This window comes from Nyctibius grandis, chromosome 5, assembly GCF_013368605.1.
Source record: "Nyctibius grandis isolate bNycGra1 chromosome 5, bNycGra1.pri, whole genome shotgun sequence".
NCBI lineage: Eukaryota > Metazoa > Chordata > Aves > Nyctibiiformes > Nyctibiidae > Nyctibius > Nyctibius grandis.
This window is the reverse complement of record NC_090662.1, coordinates 8200439-8226756: the sequence shown is the minus strand read 5'-3', so window position 1 is coordinate 8226756 and position 26318 is coordinate 8200439. Positions and strand designations below refer to the sequence as shown.

Sequence of the window (26318 nt, the reverse complement as noted above, 5' to 3'; positions counted from 1 at the left end):
CAGAGATGCTGCTGCTCTTGTGACTTAAAAAAGCGCACGATTTCAGCCTGAGACTTTCAACCTGCACCACTAGGAAAGTCTGAGTATTTCACTGTTCAGCAGAATTCGACATCATTGTTTCTGTGAGTTTCTTCGCCATTCCCAGTCAAGATGCACAACGATAAAGATTTGTGGCTGCTCGAAATACCGTACATGGTCACGGGAGGTCCTAATTATTTTCTCTGCAATGCCCAGCAGACTGAAATTTTCTCCAGATGTATAAAAATGGGATTTGAAAGCCTCAAGAGCCATAAGATTACTTCCCCCAAGCCCAGAAGGTTTATATTAAAAATGTCATTACCAAAAAAAAAAAAAACCCACCCAAATCAGATGCGTTCAAGATCAAAAACTCTTTGCACCGAGACTGGCTGTATTTTTCAGCTGAGAAATATATATAAACCTTATTTTTTCCCCTCCTGATAAATACCACATGAAAGATTAGCCATTAAAGTCTTCATATTTACAGAAATAACTGAGATTCAGATTCAACTGCTTCCCTCTAATCATCTCCCCACATCAGTCTCCAATGGGAAAGCAGCCAAAACACTCCACATACGCTCCCTTGCAGGGCTGAGTCTCATCTAAAGCTCTGAGATATGGGAAACAGTTCAGTCTGGAGAGTTCCCTGAATAACAAATTGAAATAAAAGCCAGGGTCATGTTCATTGTCCCCTGGTCATTGTCCTGGTCATAACCCCTCCAAAACCCCCTCCCCTCTGCTGTAGATTGGATGTAAAGCATAGATTTAAAAAGAAATCTAAATAAATGGGGTCTGTAAAAACGAAGCTGTAGAAAATCTGCTGCTTTATGCTTTCGTGCAAAGCCCACCCTAAGGTCCCTGTGGGTGTTAAAGCACAAATTCTGTCCCTTCAATCCTCTCTGGGTCTTGGAGATCAAACACTGAGTCACGCCTTGGCCGCGGCAGAGCCTCATAAAGCGTTGTACTCCACACATTTCGATGGGTCCGTTGGGAAGTGCTTCTGGCAAATGGTCATGAGCCTCTTCAGCCCCTAGGAATTAACAAAACAAGGACAATTCTGTAATAAAACTACAGCTGTCAAACAAACTTAACAGCCTACAGTATTTTTAAGCTTAACAAGAATTAGTCAAGACAAAGGGCTGCTATTATGGGGTTGTTTTTTTTTTTATTTGGTTGTTTTTCCAGTTTTCAAGTTGGACAAACCTTTCTGCCTACAAAGGGCCAAGTTACCTCCAATATTAGAGGAGTCTGTGGCATAACCGAAGAGACCACAGATTCAGTCCCTGACGACAGATTCATAGTGAAGGATCCCAGTAATGCTTTAATCCCTCTTCACCACCATGGGAAAAAACAATATTATCATAATAAAAGATATTTAAAAGAAACCTGAATATTAGAAGTAATTTTATAGAGAAAAAAAGCAATTTCTGACACCAAAACAAGCTGCACAGCTACGAGAAGAACCAGTTTCTCTGGGGGAGACATGTCACTCCTCCCTATGGTGGTACCACACCTGACCTACACCGTGGAGGCAAACCGAAGAAGTAACCAAGAAAAAAGGCAGCATGTCAACTTCTCTCTTCAGTTCTTTCAAGGCATCGATTGCCAAAAAACATGATGACAGAAACCCTGTGATTATTTTCTTTCAAGTCACTCAGAAAAGTCTAACAAAGAAGAAAGAAAACTGCTGTGGTGGTAGCGTAATTGAGCAGTGACATTGTACTCCAAGATGGCAGAGTCACGTGCCTGTCGTTAGACACTCACAATGGAAGATGGCTCCTCACTGAAGGGGAAAAATGATTCCCCAGAGGATGCTTTGGCTGTTCCGATGCAGGCACGTCTGGAAAACATGTCCTAGCACCATAATGACTCCTTGTTTGGGATGTTACGATCCCACGTTCGTTGTAAATCAGAAACATTTTAGCTTGATGTAACTGCTGGGAGTACAGATAATATTCCACACTCCAGTTTGAACCAGACTAGCTAAACAAGACCTGGTCTTTAAAACCAACACACAGAACATACATGTTTAAAGCCAACTTTGTCTTGGCCCTTCACTAAGTTCTGCAATTCAGAAGCACAGATACAAAATTCACAGTGGGAAGATGAACACTAAGATTTCCTTGACCAACAGAACTACTTTCAAAAGCAGAGAAGGTACAAATGGGGGAATTCATGTACGTTGTATCTTCCAAAGGGAATGTTAAGAGAGATCAAGCAACACTACAGAGTAGAGATCTTTCTGCTAGAAGAGTGGCAAATGGACACAGACGGCCAATTATTCACCACAGCTGGAGGAGAAGCACTATGGCCATGCTGAGGCCCACAACAATCTTCCTTCAGAGTTCAAATCCCTTTTTTGACATAGACTAACAACAAAATTATTTAGTTTAACATAAGCTATTCATCCATTAAATACTCCAAGCAAGTATTACACTAACTGGAGCCTGGCTCTGAAGATGCGTAATCCACGTGCCAATTTTCACCTTACAAAAGAACTGTCAAATTTCATTTGTTGGCTCTCTAAGTGTCTGGAGCTTCCTCTGACTTTATGATGATATTTTCACAGGTTATGATGTTAAAAACTACAGTTGAAGAGAAACCAAAGGTTGTATTTCTAGCCCCAGTACAAAGAGACTCAAGGTAGAAGGGGAAGTTGCATTTTGCAAGCAATCTGCCTGCAGACATCTGCAGAAGTTGAAAAACAACGGGAGTCCTTCTGCTGCAGCAGGAAGACGTCTATGTAAACCTCCCCTGCCAGATGCTTTGAGTTCCACTACGCTGCTCTGGAGACTTCAGAGTTACGCCAGAAGGTCTTTATCTCAATGAAACTGCAACTGGCAAGAGGCAAATACATTTAACAACACAAGGAGACGAGTTTTTTCCTCAGACCTGTCCACCCACTATACTGAAACATCAAAGAAAACCACCACTGCTATTAATTCCACAAGCAAAAGAAGTTCCCGACATGAATATGAATATACAGAGGAGGAACTAAACCTGCAATTTCAAGCCCACACCGCTAAAGAGCCACGTTTAAAAAAATGAATGCATTTATCTAGTTGCAGAAACAGTCAGAAGGACCGTATTTCACTGTCTTAAATTCCACACGTGATGTTAAAGCGTGAGTTAAGCAGTGAAGGAGATGAGGAGACTAAAGCATGTCTTCACAGCTACCTTGGTGTTCATACAGGACCACAGTAATTAAGACATCAAAAAATCCATTAGACTCCGTTCCTAGCCCAGTACTGAAGAGCCTTCAGGTCCAGGATGAGCTACCTATTAAATGGATATTATGCTTGACCCAAACTAAGGCAACTGTCCATTTCTAGGACCTTTTTACCCCATCACCTGTAACTATGAAAACAGTATTTCTCAAGGACCCCCCAACTTCACAAGAAAATCTGTTGGATTTCCAAAGTTAACGTTACCTGAATATACTTCCTTTGAGTTTCATCGTTGAGAACGTGGGCGACGTGCTTGGAGAAAATCTTTTCACGACCTGTTCGAGCGTGGATGCCAACCATAGTGACACCAATAGGCCAGGGAGCATTTCCAATCGCCATCTGAAGATAGGCATCATTTGCCTGAAGGAACACAGTGTATGCTCACTCAGCAAAACAGAGGGCATCAGAAAGCAGAGCACTTTTGCACTGCCAGATACAGTACCACCACATATTCCAGTCTCCCTGAATCAGGTGTCATTGCACAATATTAACCAATTTTACAACATACCTTCCTAACACGATTCATGTTCATCCTGAGCTCTGAGGGAAGCAAAGACTACGGATGTTACCTATAGGGTGCTGAAAGCAAGCACTGGGTAAGGCAGTCTAATATTGATTAAAACTAAGGGAGCCTGGCTGTAGCACAACCCACTGCCGGCCGAGGTTGTGTGTGCAGAACTGAGGTCACCCGGTACAAGGGAGAGCACTGGGGCCTGACAGCCCTCAGGGAGAGAAGTGAGCTTCCAATGAGGCTGAGAACCAGCTCTCTACAGAACTGAGTTAAATAAGCACATTTGTAACAATGTTCATGAACAGAGCAGTAGCAGCAGTACACGAATCTGAAATTTCCCCATTGAAACAGACATTTCTTAACATAAAGCTGTAGCAGACAGCATCCCTGGGGAAGAACACGGATGAAACTGGAAGGGAAAATGAACAGAAAGAAAGGGACAAAGGAAGAGCAGTACAGAGCTTAAAAAAAACATGACAACTGAGAGCCAGGACATGAGGGGGATGGACACACGCATGCAGTTACAGAAACAGCTTCAAGAAGGACTTGGAGCAGGACATGCTGCCACTGTTAGCGAGCAGCTACAAGACTCACTGATAAAGAGTTCATTTATCATCTCCCATTTAGAGACTAAACAATAAGTAGCAACCATGACCAGTGCGTGCAGTTTCTTCCCAACTGGCACTGAGCAAACTGGGAGGTGAATAATGAACAAGGCAGGGGGTTGCAGACAGAGCTGAGAGTAAACCTGAAGAAGAGGCGTAGCCTTCACCTACATGAGGCAGAATCTGAACAGTCTTAATCAAATATCTATTTGCTGACTTAAACATAGTTTTGTGATGAAACATAGCAGGTGAACAGGCAATTAAAGAATCCTTACAGGACTGTCACAAGAGGGTTAATTAAGGTTGAGCAGACAACTTGCATTCTGGCATTTGCCTACTGTCACATGTTGATTTCTAAATTTAAATCTTTTGAGTATTTCATCTAACGAAGCAGAATTTGTGCTGACAGCATTCACTAGGCTACGCAAAGCAAAAAACACAGAAGACAACAGCAGGCAGGCAGAGACGAGTCTCTTAGGAAGCAAAATGGAAAAGGATATAAGTATCTTTAAAAGCATAAGGCTCATTAGCCTACTTAAAAAGCCCCCAAAACTTCCAGATCTGTACTCAAACCCTCCCAAATCAGTCTGTCAAGTTTCCACAAAGCCAAGCACCTCCGTGAGAGAGGAGCACAGCTGATGAACCCATGAGACGTACCACTTCCCTGCACACTCACTGCTCTGTTTGGGAAGGCATCAGAAAGGGAATTTCAGCATAATGATGATGACCAAAAGAAAAAAAAATGCCCCAAAACAAAACCCCACTATCGTACCTCCCACACTTTCAGCTCTATTGTCAAATGATTTGGATTAAACTTGCCATAGGCCATCTGAAGTTTTTTCACTACCAAAAGCAGGTTTGCTTGCTTACTTGACAAATTATCCCAAGTCCTCACAAGAATAATAAGAAATACTAGAAATGTAAAGGCGAAACACAGCTCAGTTTCCTCTGCATACACAAGCTGCTTAAGCAAATGCTATTGGTATTTGAGTTCCACTTCTGAAGGCAGCTACAAACAAAACCTAACATTGCCTTTGATCCTGTGTGCCAAAGGACTTCTGCCTCATCCAGCAAGCAGACTTTGTCCAAAAATCTTTTCATTAACTTACCTCAACCTTACCAGGCCAGCTAATGTGAGCATAGCCAAAGACAGGGACAGTGCCTCATATTCAGTAACTCAGTTCGCCTCAATTAATTCCTAATTAATTAATCAACACCCTATTACTATTAATTCAATACCTCCATTTAACCTTACAATATCAGGTTTCCCATACAGGATTCCTCTGCAACTTAATATAACCATCTCTGAGAAAAATTCTCTTTGTGCTTGCAAAGCTCTGCAGTTTCACCAACCTCAGAAGATCTTCTGAGAGGCTGGGCACCAAACACTACCTCGAGCCTAATCTTCAATAGCCATTTTTCATTTTGTTTGAATATATGTTGTGTGGATTTCCAGCTATGTATCTTCAAAATGCAAAATGGGAAATGCTGAAGTAATAAACTCAATCTATTAGAACCAGACAGCCTGAACATGCCGGAAGAGTGCAAACAAACATACCTTCACATATTCTCTTTGCAACATGAATTTAATAATATCTGTTATTGATTCTTTGATGTCTGCAGGAAGCGTCTACAGGAGAAGAAGAAGAAAAAAAAAAAAAAAAGACATCTTTATTCAGAACAGCAGCTCAGGAAAATCATCCTACTCAGCACTTATACAAAGTTCAGCATCTACCCTAGCTTGAGGACTTTAACAAGGGAAAACATCTTTGTTATTTAGATGAAGGATCTGAAGCAAGAGAGGTTGAGTGGTTACACCTAGCAGCTAGTGGCAAAGTGCAAAATACAATCCCAATTCTCTATCATGTTTGCAACCCAGCGAACAGGCGATATATAAAGCAATACCTGGAAAAGCAGCACGTAGGCAGAAGAATTCACCGGTCATGATAAAAAGGTCAGAACTGGGAGTCATGGACTCTAGACACAGAAATTCTGACCAGCTCACCCACCCTCTCTTCTTCAATGGAGATAACATTACCTTAGGAAAGGCACTAACCACTGGGTACTTTGAAAGCAGAAGTTAAAATAAAGACTTACAGGATAATGACATTTAAAAGTGATCTACCCTTTTCCGAAGTTTTCTGAAGAGTGGCCTCAGGTAGGATTCTGTCTGCTTTTGAGTGGCACTGTTCAGCTTCCCCTGCACTCCCCGTTTCACATAGTCTTCTCTGGCATTCAGCTCCTTAGCCCAAACTCCAAGAAGAAACTGTACAAGGAACAAATTTATGCCACAGTGCCATCTGGTGACAACTGCAGCAAAACAGATGGGAATAGCGGTTTAAACCACCGTGGCAAAATGAGTTTTTCGGAGAAATCTGGATTAAAAAGGCAAGAAGCCTCCTTCAGAGGGATAGGCAAGGAGGTTTATGAACAACCCTCCTATCATAAAAACATGTGGGTGAGGGAAAAGTGTGTGTAAAAGGGCACATACAAAGAAACAACAGCGCAGGTATCAGTGCTGGGAGGGAGGGGGTATATAAGAAGAGCAGAAATCTAAGCAGAATGCTGATGTTCCAGGGTAACTTTTGAGAAGGAACCTAAGGAACAGTAAAGATCACAGTGAAAATTCAACACAACAGAAAGCAAACACGTGAAACACACCTTCTCTCCACCTGGAAAACAATTTTTGAGCTTTCTTTGTCTGACAGCCCAGCCCAAACTATATTTAAATGCCAACGTATCTGATATAAACAAACGAAAGCTTCGACTCTTGCTGTGACTTCTGATCATCACAACAGATACACAGGGACTATCCGACTCAAATGAGAGGCAATGCAGGCTTCTTGTAAGGAAACAAGGGAACAATTTTCTACCATCCACTTGAACCTGTTTCCTCAGCAAAGCCAGAGGACTTCCTTTAAAATTCTCTTATTTCACATAACAGCACCAGGTGACATTTCATTTCAGCTTGCGCTGTTCCTGGGGAAGGGAGGCGGGGACTCCTCGGAAGTTTTTAATGCCATAGTAGTGTGTAGAAGTAACTACATACACCTGCATCAATTATCCTATGGAAATCAAAACCGTATTTTTGTCTGGAAAAGTAGGACCAGATTTTGAAGAATCCTGCTCTCCCAACAGCTCTTTTCCAGGTCTAGCAGAAGTCAGTGTTGTGACTAACCAAGGCTGTAGAGTGCCAAGGATTTAAGAAAAAAACAAAACGCATCTTAAGCACAATGTGTGAGTTTTTCTCTCCAAGCAGCTGAAATGGTCCCTTCTATTCATGCAATGTATCCACATGATAGTAAAAAACATGACACAGCAACAGAATAATTAATCTACTAGAGTTTGTTACCTTCAAGAACTTCGTTATGATGTCCATATCATAGTGATCATCACCCCGTCCTAAGGATTCTCCCAAAACCTAGAACAGGAGAAAAAAAAGGCAATTTATTTCCACATTGTCTAGAAGTTTGCTGCCACCACCACCACAGCGGAGTATGATTCACTGCAGCATGAACTGTAATAAACTCCACCAGTAACCCAAAGCGCTAGTTAGGAAACGGAATGAAACAGTTATATATGCTACTAAGATTCATTAATCTATTAAAAACATTTAAGTCAAAAAGCCAATATGATTATTTCTGAAAAGTCAATGCAACAGAAATTTTTAATTCATTAACTACTAAATTATTGGCATAATTAGCAGCTGTCTGTCAGCACTATCACGGGGAACTGTGGGTGCACTGCATTTTTGAGATCCCCAAAGCCATCAATTAACCTAATTATTTTGTTAAGCTACTTCAATTCTCTGATGTACTGGGGCTTTTTACCATTTCATTTCATTGTAACTGTGAAATTTAGGGAACAAACCTGAAAAAAAAAACAAACACCAAAACCCCCAATGCTCCAATACTCTAGCTTCCTGCCAAAACCATGAAACTGTTACTACTAACAGCATTTTTTAGAAACATTTTCCACCAGGTACAGCTGGAATGATAATCTATTTCCATTGTCCTCACATTTCCAAAGTGAGTTTTGGTCAAAAAAAATCTCTGGGATTTAGAACCAAATCCAGTGCAAGCTGAAGGAAATGGAGTTAAAGTAGCAAAAAATTAAGACTGTGGTGTTTCCAACCTTTTCAGAAAAAGATTGCTTCCGTGGCTCAAACCAAGCCTGCCCTACTACCCCAAAAAGGGGCTATTTTGAACACTAACAGATCAGTAAGCGCAGCCCCATTACAACTGGTATCCATTCTGGTACTACAGTTATTTTATATCAGAACCCCTGGTACCCTATCAAAAAAGCCAGAGACTATCTCCTTATAATAATTTATTCATTTAAGCTTTCAGTTATAAATCAGATTTAAATACACTTTTGGAGAGATAATATGAAGATTAACTTCTGCAAAGATTTTTGAAGATTAAGAGTAGAAGTCTTCAGGTCAAGTTAATGTGCTTTTCAAAACATTACCCTACAATAGCAGGTGCTGAATGCATTTAATTCTCCGCTCACTTACACAAACACCGTGGTTTCTTTCAGAACATAGTAGTCATTAGCACTGAAGTTTCTGGAATACATTGTCCCTGCACTTCTTATATTTTCTGTGATCTGCGTACTTCTGACTTCCACTTCTTTGTCCTGGATGTTTTTATAGCAAACATTCTTTCTGTGTGTCTGTTATTCAGAGTCCGTATTTCTTGTATAGGGAATATTCATCAGGACTAACCTCATTACCCTCTCAAATACTCATCGGAAAGGCTTCAAAATTTATGACCAGGTAATGTATTTTTATTAAATTCTCTACTTCCACACCCCCTGCAGAGGGAATCCTAACTGTATCACTTTCCTTGCAGGCAGCTCCTGTCCCCTTTTTCATGAAGTGTTGTAAAACACAGACCACTTGAGTTTTCACATGTGTACTGTAGCCACCTATGGTGCAACTCAAGGCTTAGAAACCTAAATTTCCTAACAGAGCATATTTAAGGATACTTCAGAATGCCTACGTTAGATGTTGAAAACAAGATAACTTTGTCTAAACAATCCTGAAGCTTTCTCACAACAATATACTGCATCCAAAATCCCTTAATTAAAATCTACCCATCACATACTTCCAGTTCTTCAATAGTAGTATTCTCCTCATGGACTTTCAAGTCATTCTGTGAGTCATCGTCTCCTGTTTCTTGGCCGCCTACAATTTCATTCAGATACTGCTGGTCGATCTTATCCAAAGCAGCCTTCAGGTCATTTCTCAGGCCCTGGAAATGATAAGAAATTACTAATTTACAAAAGAAAAAGACACCAACTAAATGAAAGCATTTCCATACTGTCACAGTGAGCATCCAACTTCTGTTTAAGAAAAGCCAAATTCTGTAAAAACATGCGTAAAGGTTTAGCTTTGTTGTCTGAATTGAAACTGAATTCAAAGAACAGTCTCTGGAGTGCTTCAGCACTTAACAAAAAGAAGATGCATAAACTTCTGCAATGTTCACCCCTAGGAACAAGACTTTTTGCCGTATTTTCACCAGAAGAGCACGGAGGATTGAATCAACTTCTACGACTTTCTTCAAGACATTTTCTCCAAGCAGTGCACTGTACCACCCCAAAACAAACAGAAAACACACCATAACTATCATCAGCTCCACAAGTCTTCACATCTGCCCTGAAAAAAGCTGTAAAGAACACCAAGTAACACTCCTTCAGTACTATCACATAAAACATTTAGGTCTTCATCTTATTACCAAGGACTTAAACATAGCAAAATGTTTTATACAGATTAAGTGTTTAAAATCCCCTACTCTAGAATAGGTGATTAAAAAAATTACATATCTAGTTTCAAACTGATGGTATAGTTAAGAGCTGCTTTTAAACAGAACACAAAACTCTGTTTAGTCACAGTTAGAGGACTTGCATTCTTGAGACATAAAATATAAAGCCCTATAAAGGAGTACAACATTTCTTACCCTAAGATAAATTCAGCCGCGCCACTGGGAATGCATATGCACAGTTATTTCCCCTCTTCCATCATCATACTTGAGTGTCTGGAACACTTCTATTAATCATTTAGTAGTCTAAAAGTGTCTGAACCACAAACTGGTTATTGTGACTATTCCGATTTTAAGCAACACATAGCAACAGGAGTGACTGAAACACGTAACACAAACATTCAGCACAACCATGTTTATTTATGAGCTCACTGTTTCCTAATACTCCTACTACCATCAGCAATGTCACTGCAAGGGAAGCTTCCATTAGCAGATTTTTTTTTCTAAATCTTAAGATGTGTTTATCTTTTTTTTAAAGACTTGAACAAGAAAAGGCTTTCCTTTTCTGGGCAGCCCCAGCAAAGACATTTCAAACAATTCATTTTGTCACAAATTAGGGAAGAAAATCGAAATCATCACTCTCTTAGCTGGGTTGCAAATTTGGTTAACAGTGAATGCAAAACAAACCCCAAGTGTATCTCCTCACTTAACTGATCAATTCTTAAGACAAAAGGAATAAATCAGTTAACTATGATATATCTTTTAGTCATTTTTTGAATTTATGCCTGCTTTAAAGGGAAGAGGAGAAAAATGAAGTTTCCCTAACAAGTTATAGCTCTGGAATCAAGGGATTTGAAAAATTATTTACATACCAGAAAGACAGGATGCAGCCCTCCCCTGACTTACCCGTACCTTCTCAGAAATGCATATCATCACAAACACAGGCTAGCTGTAACAGTAAACGACTGTCTTCTCTGCTGGTTAAAAAGCAGGTAACGGCACAGGCTGGGGTTTCACTGCCACCTGGAGGCCCCTTTCCAACTGAAAAGGGCGTAGGGTTGAACTGCCTAGTGTAAGGAATTGTAATTGTGTACAAAACTATGACATTTAACATACCTTCTCAGGCAATAAATGAGGTGGAGCAGATATTTCTCTTTGCTCTGTACTACCCCTTCCTCCTGACAATTAACAGGTACTGAAACTGATTTTCTGTAACTTTTATAGGGCTCCTCATTGGTTATCCCACTGCAAGTAACTAATAACTAGCCAGTCTTACCTTGTTCACTTCAGGTGCAAGAATTTCTATCTTCCTCAAACGTTGAAATGCATCATAATCTGTTTCTCCAAACAGTCTGACCGGCTCACCTCTCTCTCGTAACCTCCTGATAACCTGAAAAGAATCAAAGCATCCCCTTAGACAAACTCGTAAAGGAAGTAAAATAAAATCCAGAACAACGGATTTATTTACTTTGCTCAGAATAACAAGCTGAGCTGGACTGGAGAGGAAATGGCAATATTTTAAGCAGCAGAAAAATGTTCCAGGCACTTTACAATCTAAATATAAAACTCCCACGGTATTTCAGTGAAAGGTCATTCCAAATATTGCCTAAATTTTGCATAGAATCCCGAGCCACTTGGCAGAGCCTAACTTCTTCCTGCTCTGACTTGTTTAAACAAATACACAAATATTGTCCTTCTGGCAGAACTTAAAAACCGTTTTCAAAATCACAAAGGAACTTGACAATAATCTCACTCACCTACTTGTCCAGGGCAATAAAAACACTCCCTAACCCAGCTGCAGGTTGTCCCAGCACATCTGCAAGACGATTTGCTGAAAATTCTCATCCTTAAGCATCTGGCAAATATTGAATCCCATAATCTAATCACAGAATCACAGAATCAACCAGGTTGGAAGAGACCTCTGGGATCATTGAGTTCAACTGTTGCCCTGATACCACCCTGTCAACTAGACCATGGCACTAAGTACCATGTCCAGTCTTTTCTTAAACACATCCAGAGATGGTGACTCCACCACCTCCCTGGGCAGCCCATTCCAATGTCTAATGACCCTTTCTGAAAAGAAATGCTTCCTAATGTCCAACCTGAACCTCCCCTGGTGAAGCTTGAGGCTGTGTCCTCTTGTCCTATCGCTAGTTGCCTGGGAGAAGAGGCCAACTCCCACTTCACTACAACCTCCCTTCAGGTAGTTGTAGACTGCAATAAGGTCACCTCTGAGCCGCCTCTTCTCCAGGCTAAACAACCCCAGCTCCCTCAGCCGTTCCTCGTAGGTCAGACCCTCCAGACCCTTCACCAGCTTGGTCGCCCTCCTCTGGACTCACTCCAATACCTCAACATCTTTCTTGAAGTGCGGGGCCCAGAACTGGACACAGTACTCAAGGTGCAGCCTCACCAGTGCCAAGTACAGAGGGACGATCACTTCCCTAGACCGGCTGGCTACACTATTCCTAATAGAGGCCAGGATGCCATTGGCCTTCTTGGCCACCTGGGCACACTGCTGGCTCATGTTTAGCCAGCTGTCGATCAGCACCCCCAGGTCTCTTTCCGCCGGGCCGCTTTCTAACCACTCTTCCCCCAGCCTGTAGAGCTGCATGGGGTTGTTGTGGCCGAAGTGTAAGACCCGGCACTTGTTCTTGTTGAACCTCGTGGCGTTGGTCTAACCTGTCCAGATCCCTCTGTAGAGCCTTCCTACCCTCCAGCAGATCGACACTCCCACCCAGCTTGGTGTCATCTGCAAATTTGTGATAATTAATGCAACAGTTACTTTAAAACTAGACGTAACAGGTGTAACATCCTCCCTCAGCTGATTTGCAAAGTGATGGGCAGAGCCAAAAACGGAACTTTATTCTCCCGATTCCTTATCACATGCATCGCTTCTAAATCTCTTTATACTTCCCATTATTCATTTAGTGTATCAAGCAAGAGGCTTATTGATGTATGAATGACCACATGATATTTTGGTGATCAAAGAGAAAGGCTTACACTTCATTTCCTTTCACCACTTCATTATACCAATAGACTTGTTAGATAACAAGAAACTAAATTAATTGAGACATTAATTTGTTTATTCAGTTCAAGTGTCTTGCTGCATGTTGGCAAGTATTTGACTTGCAAACGCATCACAAAACCAGGGGTGGACGGACTGCTGGTACAGCAGCACTTAATCCTCGACCAAAACATGCCCCCAGGCAGATCAGCAGCAGTGAGACAGTGCGCATTACACAGGACATACAGACCAAACCTCAAACCAAACATGAAACCAACAGCCCACATTACAAGTCCTGTCACATACTCCTGTAGAAAACACTTGCAAAATTAAGAGGACATGGGACATCCTTGGATGATCTCAGCTGTAAACTTCAGTATTTCCAAGATTAGAATTTATTCTGTACTTCCAAACTTCCTGCTTCTCTTCTGCTTTGGGGTACAGATCTGTTTGTGAACTCACATTCACATAGGTATTTTTATCCTGAGAAAGGACAAAGAACACACCAGCTGCTCTGGCTTCAGGACTTTTTCTTCTAGAAATCAAGGTGAACTTCCAAAACTCAGTTTCTAAATTTGGGTTCAGACCAAAGAGCTACAAAGAAAAGAAGCTGAAGGAAAACAGTCTTGGAAAAAAACAGCATGCCACCTTCAGTATTATCTAAGGATAACACTGATATTCTAGAAGTCACCTGAAAGAGCTGTAAAATGTTATAGCGCATCTCACAGAATCACAGAATGTTAGGGATTGGAAGGGACCTCGAAAGATCATCTAGTCCAATCCCCCTGCCGGAGCAGGATTGCCTAGACCATATCACACAGGAACGCATCCAGGCTGGTTTTGAATGTCTCCAGAGAAGGAGACTCCACAACCTCTCTGGGCAGCCTGTTCCAGTGTTCGGTCACCCTCACCGTAAAGAAGTTTTTCCTCATATTTATGTGGAACCTCCCGTGTTCCAGCTTGCACCCATTGCCCCTTGTCCTGTCAAGGGACGTCACTGAGAAGAGCCTGGCTCCATCCTCATGACACTTGCCCTTTACATATTTATAAACATTAATGAGGTCACCCCTCAGTCTCCTCTTCTCCAAGCTAAAGAGACCCAGCTCCCTCAGCCTCTCCTCATAAGGGCGATGTTCCACCCCCTTAATCATCTTCGTGGCTCTGCGCTGGAGGCTTATTATTCTATACAAACTGCCATAAAAAGCACACTTCATTAGAAAAAGCAGCCCTAACAAGAAATTTCAGATGCATTTGCTGTAACCTCAAGTAGTCTGATTATGATGATTGATTTTACCTCCTGTCTGGAAAGGGTCATTGGTAACTTTTCTTCTGCCAGTTCGAGTTCCAGCACTGGATTTGATGAAGTCAGCGGTTTCTCCTCCTCTTCTTGCTGCTGTACCTACATTCAACAGACATAGTTACTAATGTGCCGATGGAAATAAACCCATCTATTGGTAGCAATGTAAAGATACAGGAACTCTAGACAGATTGTAATTACAAACTTTCAGGTTTGTAGTTTTTATTGTCTAGAATTGAATTTCACAGAACAATAAAGGCTTTTAAAAGTACCAGTATTTAACTAACAGTTCTGCAGGTTGCAGGAAAGCAGTCTCTATAGCAAATGGGAAGGACAGCTGCTGAACTCTGGCAATCACTTTAGCAGGCAGATGTCAGCACTGGTGCCAAAAACAGCAAATCCACTCTCTGCCTGTTGATTCCTGCCCCTGCTCTACCCTCCTTACCCATGCAAAAGCATTTGCATCGCTATCTGATGAGCCAGATGGGGGAAATGATTCAAACAGAAAATAATCCAGCAAACACAAAGCAAGGTACTCTTCCCAGCCCACTTAACTCAACCTCCTCCTCCAGCTCACCAAGCATAGCACATGCATGGACACTAGGGCAGAAATGAAACCCAAGGGCAGGGAGAGAGCGAGGCTGCTTCTTTTGGTGGCAGTGTCAGCTTAAAATGTTTATTACCTAAAGCTTCAGCGAGCTGAGTACAATTAGCAGCGATCCATGGCTTCTGTTGGGTTTTGAGAGGTGCTTGTTTAAGGTAACACGTCTTTCTAACAAGTTTGCCATAGTTTCTTGTGAGTTAAAAAAAAAAAAAGAGACACCTACAACTCCTCATAGAGATAGGTCTCATTAACAGGTTCTCTTAATCAAAAAGAAGGTCCCTGAATAAAACAGAACTTTCCTTCTTCGTTACTCAATATTTTAATAATGCAAAACTCTTTGATCAAAGTAACTTTGAAACAGCAGTCATGTAACTCCAGTTCCCTTTATAAGCTCAAAATTTGACACTTCTGACAGCATGAGCAGATTGCTGTTGGTAATATTGCTATAATAAGGAAACATTTCCAGTACTCATTCACATCTTGTCTTTTCCTAGATTCCTTATTAGAATTTATTTGCTTTCCATTCTTGCTAAAAGGAAAACACTCCACTGCATCCTACAGCACCCTGCAGCATTCTCCGTGCATGGGCAGTACATTGTCATTGCCAGTCTGCACCCAGGTTGATCGGTTTGATGAATGTACTAGACAGATTTTTTCTAAAAGCTTTTCTATTCTTTCAGGCCAATGTGCTCGTCTTGTGCTCAGGTGTCAGTATGACTCCATGTGGATGTAAGGATTCACCCCCGTGGCTCTAGCTACAGGATTCAGCCACCAATCTATATTCAGTGCTACACCAGCAAACACAGAAATCAATCCTACCACCACAGGCATTTGGAACAAGCAAGGGAAGGACAATCAAATCAATGCTTAACACATAAAGGGAGGGGAAAAGTAAAACTTGTATCAATGCAGGAAAGGGGGAATTGACAGGGGACAGAAAATACAGAAGAACTGTGTAAATATATATATATAAAAAGAAACACACTCCCATGGCAGAAGGATACGTACAAATTTTAACTTACAAACATTCTTGAAATCATAAAGAGACAGCAGCATTGGGGGAAAAGATTTGATCCGTTCTGTCAGCTGGACTCCAAGTTACAAGCAACATCTTTACCACAGTTATTTTAGTTTCAGTGCTTTCTTTTTCAAGCAAGTCAAATTATTGCAACTTATTAAATCAAAGCAAAGCAAAAAGCATCCAAATTTAAAACGAAATCAGTCTATATTCTACATTTTATTAACGTAGTAAAGATCAAATGCAGAAATCTGGGAGGCTCTAAAAAGGCACTAAATTTAAAGAAGCAACTTATTTTAAAACCGTTTTCAGGGTTACATTTCAAACCAAAACTGGTGCTGCAGCAGCAGAGGTAACTCCATTTTAACTGCCACGTAAGATTCTGTAAGAATTCAAGCTAATGCTCAAAAAGCATCGCGTAGTCATTTCCACTTGGAAGAGCAACTGGATTCACAAGACACTTTCTCATGACTATACGCTGCACATTCCAAGAATCGTTTTGGCATTGGCGGTCAAATATTCCACAAACAGATCAAGGTTTCAGAATAAGTCACTAACTGGATAAAGTTCAATCGAAAACAAAGCTCCTATTTGTGCCCAGTAACAGCAAACAAGATTACGAGCCTCTATCTTCCACGAGGGAATGCAAACCCCCTCACATTCACGTACAATCAGGCAGGCAGGCAGACGCACACGCTTGTAAAAGACAACAACATTCTTTCCATTTCGGGACACTACCGCCCTGACACTGTTACAAGGCAGATAAAGCCTTCCAGATCACTCATTTGTTTAAAAATGCGCCCTAGGGTACCAATTGTTTTCTAATATTTTGCCAGCAAGAAAACAAATGCTGTTGTTGCACTCCTTCAATGCTGGATGAGTGATGGCCAAAAACCACGTACAAATACATACAGTATGAACGTTGGCAGATCTTTTTAATACACACCCATGCTATACTGATTTCTTTTGGACGTTTTGACAAGACTGCAAATTATCTGAATGAATAAAATTATCCGCATGTATCAATTTTTTTCCAATAAGGGGGGGAAGGTGGCTATATCAGATCCAGTGTTCATGCCTAACAGCACAATTTAAAAAGAAAGGAAGGCAAGCTTTGATCCCAAGCCACTTCATGCTTTCCACAAAAAAAAAAAATAAATAAAAGAAATAAAAGGAAAAGCCAAACCATCACACAAACTTAAGTAGCTGTATATCATGCATATCTTTTCCTGCATTGGAAATGGTTTTGGAAACTCATACCTCTCCAGGTGGCTTCTCATTTACAGGCTAACGTATAACATCAACAGATTGAACAAAGAACAACAATTATCATTAACAACACTTATACTGTTGATAATAAAATGTAGACTTCAAAGTAAACATACAAATTCCTGGAAGAACAATTACCGTACCTTGTAGCCGCATCTCTCAAAGTAGGCCTCTTCTTCCTTTTTAGCTAACTCACTGCGTTTGAAATATTTCTTATTTCCCTAAAAGAGAGGAAAACTGTTAACAGTTTACAGTTTCCATACTCGGGCAAAAATGGCTCAAACTTCCTTACTTGATTCGGTGAATTCAGCTACATCCTGTCACAGAGATGGCTACATTGTCATGCAAAGGGGACAAGTTGGAAGCACCTCTGAAAATCAGCAATATAGAGTGACTTTGCAGCACATACGTATAAGCAGGCTTGAAAGTACAATTGTGTTCACCAGCGCTTTAATAAAATACATTCTTTGTCACGTAAGGCCATGGCACTCGCTAGCGAAAGCTTCACTTCAGAAGTGCACAACAAGGCCCAGGCTGGAGTACAGGAAAATTGTTTAAATAAACCATACAAAACATGCAATTTTACACTAAATTAAGGAGGTGGGAGAAACCATCTTTGCACAGATCATTTTGCAAGCTTGCTTGGAGCACCTATGTAGAAATGTGTTTGGTAAGACCTTCCAGACACACAGCAGCTGGCAACTGTAGTCACCCTAAGGCATTTCCCTTGATTAATATGAAATATTACTTCTTTCTTCATACTTTGCCTGCCTGACCTACAGCAGCCTCTGATCACAGCTCCCTACTTCAACCACTAACGTCGAAACCTAAACCCAGCCATCCACAGAAGCTCTCAGCCTTAGTGTGGGCGCCGTTAAGGTAACACACTCGGCACACACCCACCCCTCTGCCACCCTACTCTTGCTATGAACGCTCTGCAGCGGTGATGAGGAAAAGCATCCACACATCGGTCACCGAAGGTGCCACAGATTTTTCTCATCTCTCAGTGCCTGAAATAAATAACTAAACCAGCTCCAAAAGGCAAAGGCACACAGCAAGGCCCTGTAGCCAGGCTACCTCTGCACCCCCAGTTCTCTGGTGCCCCCAACCCTAAACACCTCCTGTCTCCTTCCCCTGAGCCCATCCTGGGCCGCTCCTCCTCCCCCGCCTCCCCAAGCCCCCAACCCCCTCCCGGGCCACTCGTGACCCTCACAAACCTCATCCTGGGCCGTTCCTGACACCCCCAAACCCCACCCTGAGCAGCTCCGCATCCCCTCAGCCCAGCCCCCACCCCAGGCCGCTTCCCCTCCCCTTCCCCGGGCCGCTCCTGCCTCACCCCCGCCCCGAGCCTCCACCTCAGGCCGATCCCGCCGCCCTCCCCCGGTCCCCCACCCCGGGAGGCTTCTGGGCTCCGTCCCGACCGCCCTCACCCCCACGAGCTCCTTCTCCTCCAGATGCTGCCGCTTCCGGCTGATCTCCCGCTTCAGGATGTCCATGGCCGCCCCACCCGCCGCCGCCGCCGGAAATGGCGGAACAAAACAATAGCGTCACTTCCGGACGGCCGCAGGGCGAGCCGGGCCGCAAGGCCACGCACACGCGCAGCGCCCCCTGGTGGGTAGGAGGAGCGCTACGGAGGGTGTAGCGACAGTGCGCGATAGTGCGCGACAGTGCGCGATAGTGCGACCGTGCGCAGGGGGAGCTGTGACGGCTGAGCTGCCCCGGGGAGGGCGTGGGGCCGGTCACTGGGCCCGGGGAGGGCATAGTGGGGGTCAGTCTCTTCTCCCAGGTAACAAGTGATAGGACGAGAGGAAACAGCCTCAAGTTGCACCAGCGGAGGTTTCGATTGGATATCAGGAAACATTTCTTCACCAAAAGGGTTGTCAAGCATTGGAACAGGCTGCCCAGGGAAGTGGTGCAGTCACCATCCCTGGAGCTATTTAAAAGCCGTGTAGATGTGGTGCTCAGGGACATGGTTTAGTGGTGGACTTGGCAGTGCTGGGTTAACCATGGGACTTGATGATCTTAAAGGTCCTTTCCAACCCAAACGATTCTGTGACTCTACAAGGCTGCCCACTGGCCCTGAGGAGCACCTGGGCCCGGCCATACAAGGGTGCGGCTGCCGCACAGGAGGGCAGGATGGCTTCTGGCTGCTCCCAGGGCAGATGTGCCCCTGCCACCAGCTGGTTCCCTCCAAGGAGGCTTAACAACACCCCAAGGGAAATCAGAACTGTTTCACTGACTCTGGGATGCCCTCAGGTGAAACCACACCAGCAAACAGTGCAGGGTTTAATTGCAGGGCTCTTGCAAGTACCCCGCTCCTTCCCCAGCTGCTGGTATTAAATCACCCAAGAGGTGGGAAAGGTTTGCATTCCCTGTCCCCTGTGCACCTGAGACAACGTGCTGGGATTTAAGTGTGATGCCTGGTGTCAGCTTCCTTCAGGCCTGAGGACTGAGGTAGCTGGTAGGGACTGATGAGCTCCTTAGCGTGTACATCCTGGAAGTAAAAATACTGCCTGTGTTAGCCAGAGTCCTTGTCCCCAGGCATACAGCATTTGTGGCACAGGTAATAACACAAAGAAATCTCTTGTTTTGCTTATTTACCTGGTTTTGTCCAGCGATTTCCATCCTGCAGCTTGCAAAGTCCAAGAGGTCCAGAAAAAGCTTTGAAGAATGAGTACAAACAGCCAATTCTCGCTGTGCTTAAATTCATCAGGGTTATGCCTTTGCTGGAAACAAAGGCCACAAAACAGTGAAGGGTGGAAGTCACTGTAACTTCAGCTCCTCTGTTTGGCTTAGGAGCAGCCTGGCTGGTGGCAGCACCTCTCTCTCCTCCAGCCTTGTGCTATGGCACACAGCAGCTTCTGCCTCCCTAAGTCCTCCCAGACCTTTTTTTCACCTTTAGGTCCCCCCAGATTTTTCCTTTGCCTTTCCCCGTTGTAAGCTCCATTGCTGCTGTAGCTGTTTGGGGGGCTGTAACCACAACTGGCTTTTCACCTAGGTTAGATAATCTGAGCCATGCGCTGCGGCTCTTTCTCGCAGAAAATGGCCTGTTGGTTTCAGGATGTTGTTTAAACCCAGGCTGGAGGGGTATAGATTTAGAAATCATGCCCTGCTTTACCTCAGGCTTGAATGCAATAGCTTTGCAATGAGGAGGCAGGAGCAGTCCTTTTTCGTAGGCAGCTTTTTCGTAGTTCTTCTAAAAGGAAATTATTTCACATCTGAGGGTGAAAGGATCTGAGAAGGTCTCAGTAGAGAGGCCTGGAGGAATGTGCCCACACTTGGCTAAAGGCACAAATCGGGAGGCTGTAGGAATACTCTGTAGTGGACTTTATGGCAAACGAATCCAGATGCTAATGTCCGAGTGCCAGCTGCCCCCCTCAATCAACTGTAGTGTAGACATAACCTTAGACCTTGCTTCATTTCCTGCTCTGGTTTGACACTATATCTCAATTAGAGACAGTACAAAATGAAGGAGGAAAGCCAACGCACACACAGTATTCACAAGAATGATGCAGCTACTGTCAGGTGGCACCTAGACCAAAGATTTCCCAGTTTATAAAAATCGAAACAAACCAACAAGGTGGCAGGGAGGGGTATAACAGACAAGGAAAGCAGCTGAACACTTTATATTGGTAGAACAACTTTGGCTAGGTTTGAAATGAATGCTATACCTCTAAAAGGTGTCTAAAAGTTCACTAATGGTGACATAACCTTCCACGACTGATTTGGTGCCCTTCTTCCAGTGCTCCTGGTTCTGTGCTCTCTTGCCTCCAAACCCAAGCATCCTTTAATGTAAATCCCCTCGGTGATCAAGACAGTTGTCTTGTCCTGTGGAAGAGAAGTGGCAACCTACAAAGTACAACATTGCCCCAAAGAGTTGCTGTATGTATGCAAGTATGTATATATGTCGGCTTTGTTTTTCAGAGGGCATTCACTAATATCTCCCTGAAGAAGGAAAGGGGCAAAAAAATGTTTGATGTCATCCATCTCGAGATTTCTCTTTCTGAAGAGATTAGAAAATCTTCTGATGTATAAGAAGTGGTGGTACCTTCTTTTTCTTTCATTGAAAACTCATGAGGAGATCCACTACCACTTGCTCTCTGATTTCCAGGATAGCAAATCTGTTCACTTCCTCTTTGCTTTGGGGTCAGGGAAACATTTTCTGAGGGACATGAAACATTGAGACGGTTGGGTCAAGTCTAGGCTGGACCCTGTTCAAAGCTCCTCTGTTCCTCAGAATGTCTTCCTGAGGGTATATCTATGCTGGCAATTCAGTACAGTCCCTGCCTGCTTCATTACAGTTCTCTCGTCCTTTGACTGTCTCCATTCACACAAGCTACTTGGTTGTAGGGTGGATATCTGGAGCATCCCTTGCCGGATAAATTCGTGGCGCACATGAAAGTTCACTCTGTGAGCTCTGCTCCTTGGATCACGCAATGGAAACTGTTCCTCCACACCGCAGGACGGTTCCTCTGAGTCTCCCTTGCTCCAAGGAGCCCTTAGACTGTGGAAACTGCTTAGCAGTGTGTTATGAAAGTGGACAATTACTTCTCTGTGCTGGTCCTTCATCCATGCAATGATCCATCAGTGCATAAGAGATTTTTAACATGTGAAATGGGTGCTTTTCCAAGCTGTATTTCAAACTATCAATTTATTATATACGGCATTAGTCTACTCATTAGAGTCAATTAGATCACAGCTATAAACCCTTAGCTTGACTATTTGTTTTCTACTGCTCCTGTTTTGCTTTTCAGGGCAATACTGCTGGTCTGGTACCACGGTGGCTGCGTATTTCTGTCTCACATGTGATTAATAAATGTTATATTTGCTGTCAGGGCTCTAGCCAGGCTGTTAAGCTCTCCCAAAACCACTTGCAGAGTCTTGAGAGCTCACTGCAGCTGAGCTTGGGTCTGGAAGCAATAGTGTTACCCATGTTTTTCCTAGATCCAGGTTTCCGCAGACCTCTGGAACAACCCCACAGAGTTAACCACAAAGCTACTTTGAAGTAATTCACTTCACAACATTCCATATGAAATCAAGACTGAAAAGGGAAATCCAGAAATTACTCAAAATCTTGGAACATTCATGAGTGCCTTGTAAGTAATAGAAATACAAGCTTAAAACATACACAAGGTGTTTCATTCCAATTTCTTGATGATTAAGTGATTGCTCAGCTTTATCTGCTGCAAGGCAACTGTCAACTTACAGGAAGATTATTGAAGGCAGCTCAGAAATACGTTGCTTCACTCAAACAACCCAGATGTCATCTATTTGCCCAAGTGGTAAAGCTGATCGGAATGATTTTGGTTGCGCTCAGCTGTTGTATTCAGTTTATATTTAGCTGTTTTCAGGTTGTATTCAGTACTTTATGGGTATCCAGTTTCACTTTTCTATTTGGTATTAAAACAGGGGAAAACCCCAGCTCAGCCAGTGTATGCTTTCACTTGCACGCAGGAGACAGAACTGGTGCCTTACATCTGATCGAGATTGCAGAAGAACTCATTTCAGGTAACACAGGGCACAGATCACTCTTGGAAACGCTTTTCAGATAGGTGCATGGTTCCTTTTATTCGTCTTCAAAATGCTAGAACAAAAAAGGCATTCCATAAAATTGCCTTTATACCATGACTAAATATGTCCACTTCTGGCAAAGGGAGCTCCACATCCAGTCTCACTCTTTTCTTCATTTATTAAAGCAGCCCTTAACTTTTTGGAAGGGATTAACCCATCCAGTTCCCCATTCTCTGCCTCCAGGTTTGCTTAGTTTGTTTACAGATATCTCCAGCTTGTCACATCCACAGGTCACCTTCGCATGCGCAATAATTTTTGCTGGTAGCACCTCTGCTAAGGTTTGCAAATTGCACTTCCCTACAGTTCTTGCATTGGCGATGTAGCCCCTCCATGTAGCGAATTTAAACCACTCATACTAGGCTTGCTATTTCTTACTTACATTTCAGAACTGCCTAAGCAGTAGCGCACAATCTCCAGGAGGTCACAGACTGAGAAACAACCAGAGGCAAGACCAAGGAAGAAGTGCAGGGTAGCACTCCACCACTGGTGTTCAAAAGCCACTGGCAAAGACAAGAAAAGCTCACAGGTGAAAGACAATGGCAGGAAAAAAGTTCCTGGCATTTCTAACCAACATAAGGCTTCAAAAGCGTATGGTATTCGTGCATCGTTAGGGCTAAAAGAAGCAGGTGGCATTTTAATTTCGTTTGTTTTGCTTTTTGAAGCATCGCTTGATTGGTTCTCATGGTAAGTCAGCCCCCATAGTTCCTGTCTGCAGAGCAGACCTCTGTAATGCACTTTAAAATGCTTAGGAAAGTAGTGACATCCACAGGGATGGTACTGGTTAGTAAGGCTAGTGTGGCTTTTAGAAACACGCTTGAAATAACTGTTTTAATTATAATTATCCTCTGGTTTTGATAAAGGAATATTTAGGTGAATTGTTTAGGTTATCTAAAGGATGCATGGGTCAATTCCTATCCCAGCAGCTTTATTACCTGTAAAATTGAGGTGGTGTAAAAACTCATTATTGCATCTTAAAAGCTTTACATTTCAGAACAGTTAATTATTGCCAAACTGGCTGATAGGGGCGATATCCGAGGAAAATTTTATTGTTTCAGGAAACAGTATTGGTAACTCAGCTTATGGCACTGTGTCATCAGAGCCCCTAATGAGTCAGTCCCAAGATGTCACTAGGGAGACAGTGCTCTTTTGACAGCAGTGGCCATTTGTGACTGTTACAGAATTAAAAACCCCTTGCAGGAAAATGATCGTGCTGCTTTTTTTGTTGTTGATATTTCTGTAGATGTTCCTTCTAGCACTTCAGCAGTACAGGGCAAACCATGTTAAGCAGGGAACATACCTACTCTCAGCATCAGTCTGCACCACAGATATCCAAGCAGCAAACTCTTTCCAGGAAAGATGCAGTAACAGGACTAATCCCTGCAAATGCAGACTGGTTTGTCAAATTCCATGCACTGAGTTTTAGATCCATACAATTGTCTCTTTCTTCACCTTCCCCAAAGCAAGGTCTATACTTCACAACCCTCATTTTTGAGACATTTTAGCTGTATTAAAATTATAGGTGAATAAACATAACAGAGACGCCCCCCAAATGCCAAATAGATCTCGCTGGATAGTAGAAAAGCTCATAAAAACATCTATTTTTCTTCTATTTTTATGTGTACAGAAGATAAATGGTTGAGCATAAAGTATTGTACTTCTAAGTTTGAGTTCATTGGCTTCTATTCAACCGAGGCAAGAAATCTCTCAAAGTTGTCACTAAATTATCATACTTCTGTGTTGTCAGTTTAATCCTTGCAGGATGTGTCCATCTCAGAGAAAATACCCATTCAGGTGCATTGGCTGCCTCAGCAGAGAGGTCAAAGACTGAATGGGTGATGGCGTCTTCAGTATCTACACATCTCTGAGGGTGAATCCGGGGAGGGCACAGTAATGAAAATGCTGCTGCATATATCTTACCGCTCAATAAAAGCATCATTTTCAGATGCTGTCAGTCTCCGGCCTGACACAGATATTAAATTCACATAATCTTGCTTTAAAAAGTGCATGTGAGTAGATTTTGAACTACATTGTACCCTGCAATGAAATTTCATTTTCTAGAACTGAAAAGCAGGCAGGTGGTTATGAACGTGTCTTAAGCTATTTCTTCCAGCCTGAAATGTAAGGACTGTTTGAAAACATTTAGAGAAATAGAACATCTTAGTAGGAGCCGCAGCAACTTTTCATGATTTTATTTTAGCTTGCATCAGTATTCTGAGCTACAAAGATTATAATTTAGTAGAGAGACTCTCATTGGGAGAGGGGATTGAAGGCATCGAGGCAGCAGCCCTGCAAGTTGACAGGGATGCTAATATAGCCACAGCAGAAGTTTAGAGAGCAGATCAGAGCAGCTGGGTGGGCTGATAGAGAGGATCAGGGCAGCCCAGAGGAGCAGTAAGAGGATCCAAATAAGTGGATTAGTAGCATACCAAAGCACACATTACTTTTCGTTTTCAAACTCCCATTGATTTTAGCACAAGTGCATTTACTAATGTGTGGCAGGAGGAATGGAAGAGGATGAAGGCAGAATCGAGACACAGAGAGCAGCTCCCCGTGGCAAGCTGGAAACAGTGAGAAGGCTGGGCTGGGGAGGCACAGCATAATGTCCCCACATCGGTCTCGGTCAGGTCTTAAAGGAGAATAACTGTTGTCTGGGCTTTTTCATCCCGTAGCGTCAAGGCGCTGTCTAACGTTGCTAAATGCTATTGTTCCTGCAGCTGATTCTGCATTCATTTTCCATCCGTAGCTCCAGTGATTGACTCTTTCCATGGCTGCACTCTTACATCTGCCTTCGGCTGCTGTGACTGAAGCGAACTGACACAAAAATATAGGTATGATTAGTAGCATAACCCTCTTGGAACTCTTCCTAGCAGGGGACTCACTGGGCTGCTGGACCCTGAGCTGAGCTTGCCACCATTTGTGCCTGTGGCGTTCATCAGAAGTGGGACTGCTTACCCTAGCTGTGCTCGGCCTCCCACGATTAACATCAACTCCTGAACTACCCAACGCTCAAACATGCCCTTTCTTAGAATGCCAGCCCGGCTTTGCACTTCATCTCTTTAGACAGAGGTGGTAGCGATGCAAAGACACATCCAGACTAAAATTTCTACGCTATTACTCTTTATAGAGCACAAAACCCAAAGTTCTAGGCAAAATAATGAGCCCTACTCACATTGCCCTCAGTTCCCTTGAAGCACCTTGGGTTGGAAGTGGGAGGCAGGGCAAAATTTGTGCAGCTCCTAAGTTCTCCATGTTGCAGAGAAGCATAGGGACAAGGATGTACATGGGCAGACTTCTTTTACTCTTCTTCATGAGCTGTCGCAAAAGCATCACTGAGACCTTTTCTTCTTTATCCTCCAACCACATTTGTTGCTTAAACGCCTCAGTCTCCCCACCCACTCCTCCCAGAATTCAAATCCAAACACTGGTTTGTCC

General features: G+C 42.9%; 1 protein-coding gene across 2 annotated transcripts; it reads right to left on the bottom strand.

The window, feature by feature from the left end:
* Nucleotides 1-399: 399 nt before the first annotated feature.
* PRPF18 (pre-mRNA processing factor 18) lies at nt 400-18830 on the bottom strand. 2 transcript variants are annotated; one of them, XM_068401032.1, is made up of 11 exons: nt 18746-18830; nt 17459-17536; nt 17307-17333; nt 14422-14526; nt 11400-11513; nt 9470-9616; nt 7714-7782; nt 6487-6627; nt 5920-5991; nt 3450-3605; nt 400-1048 (listed from the first exon to the last, which is right to left on the bottom strand). In XM_068401032.1, the coding sequence occupies exons 1-11, from the start codon at nt 18809-18811 to the stop codon at nt 968-970; spliced, it is 1056 nt and encodes a 351-aa protein (XP_068257133.1). In that variant the 5' UTR covers nt 18812-18830; the 3' UTR covers nt 400-967. The 2 variants fall into 2 exon arrangements, with proteins under 2 accessions (XP_068257133.1, XP_068257134.1); XM_068401033.1 differs by lacking the exon at nt 17307-17333.
* Between the last annotated feature and the right edge of the window lie 7488 nt (nt 18831-26318).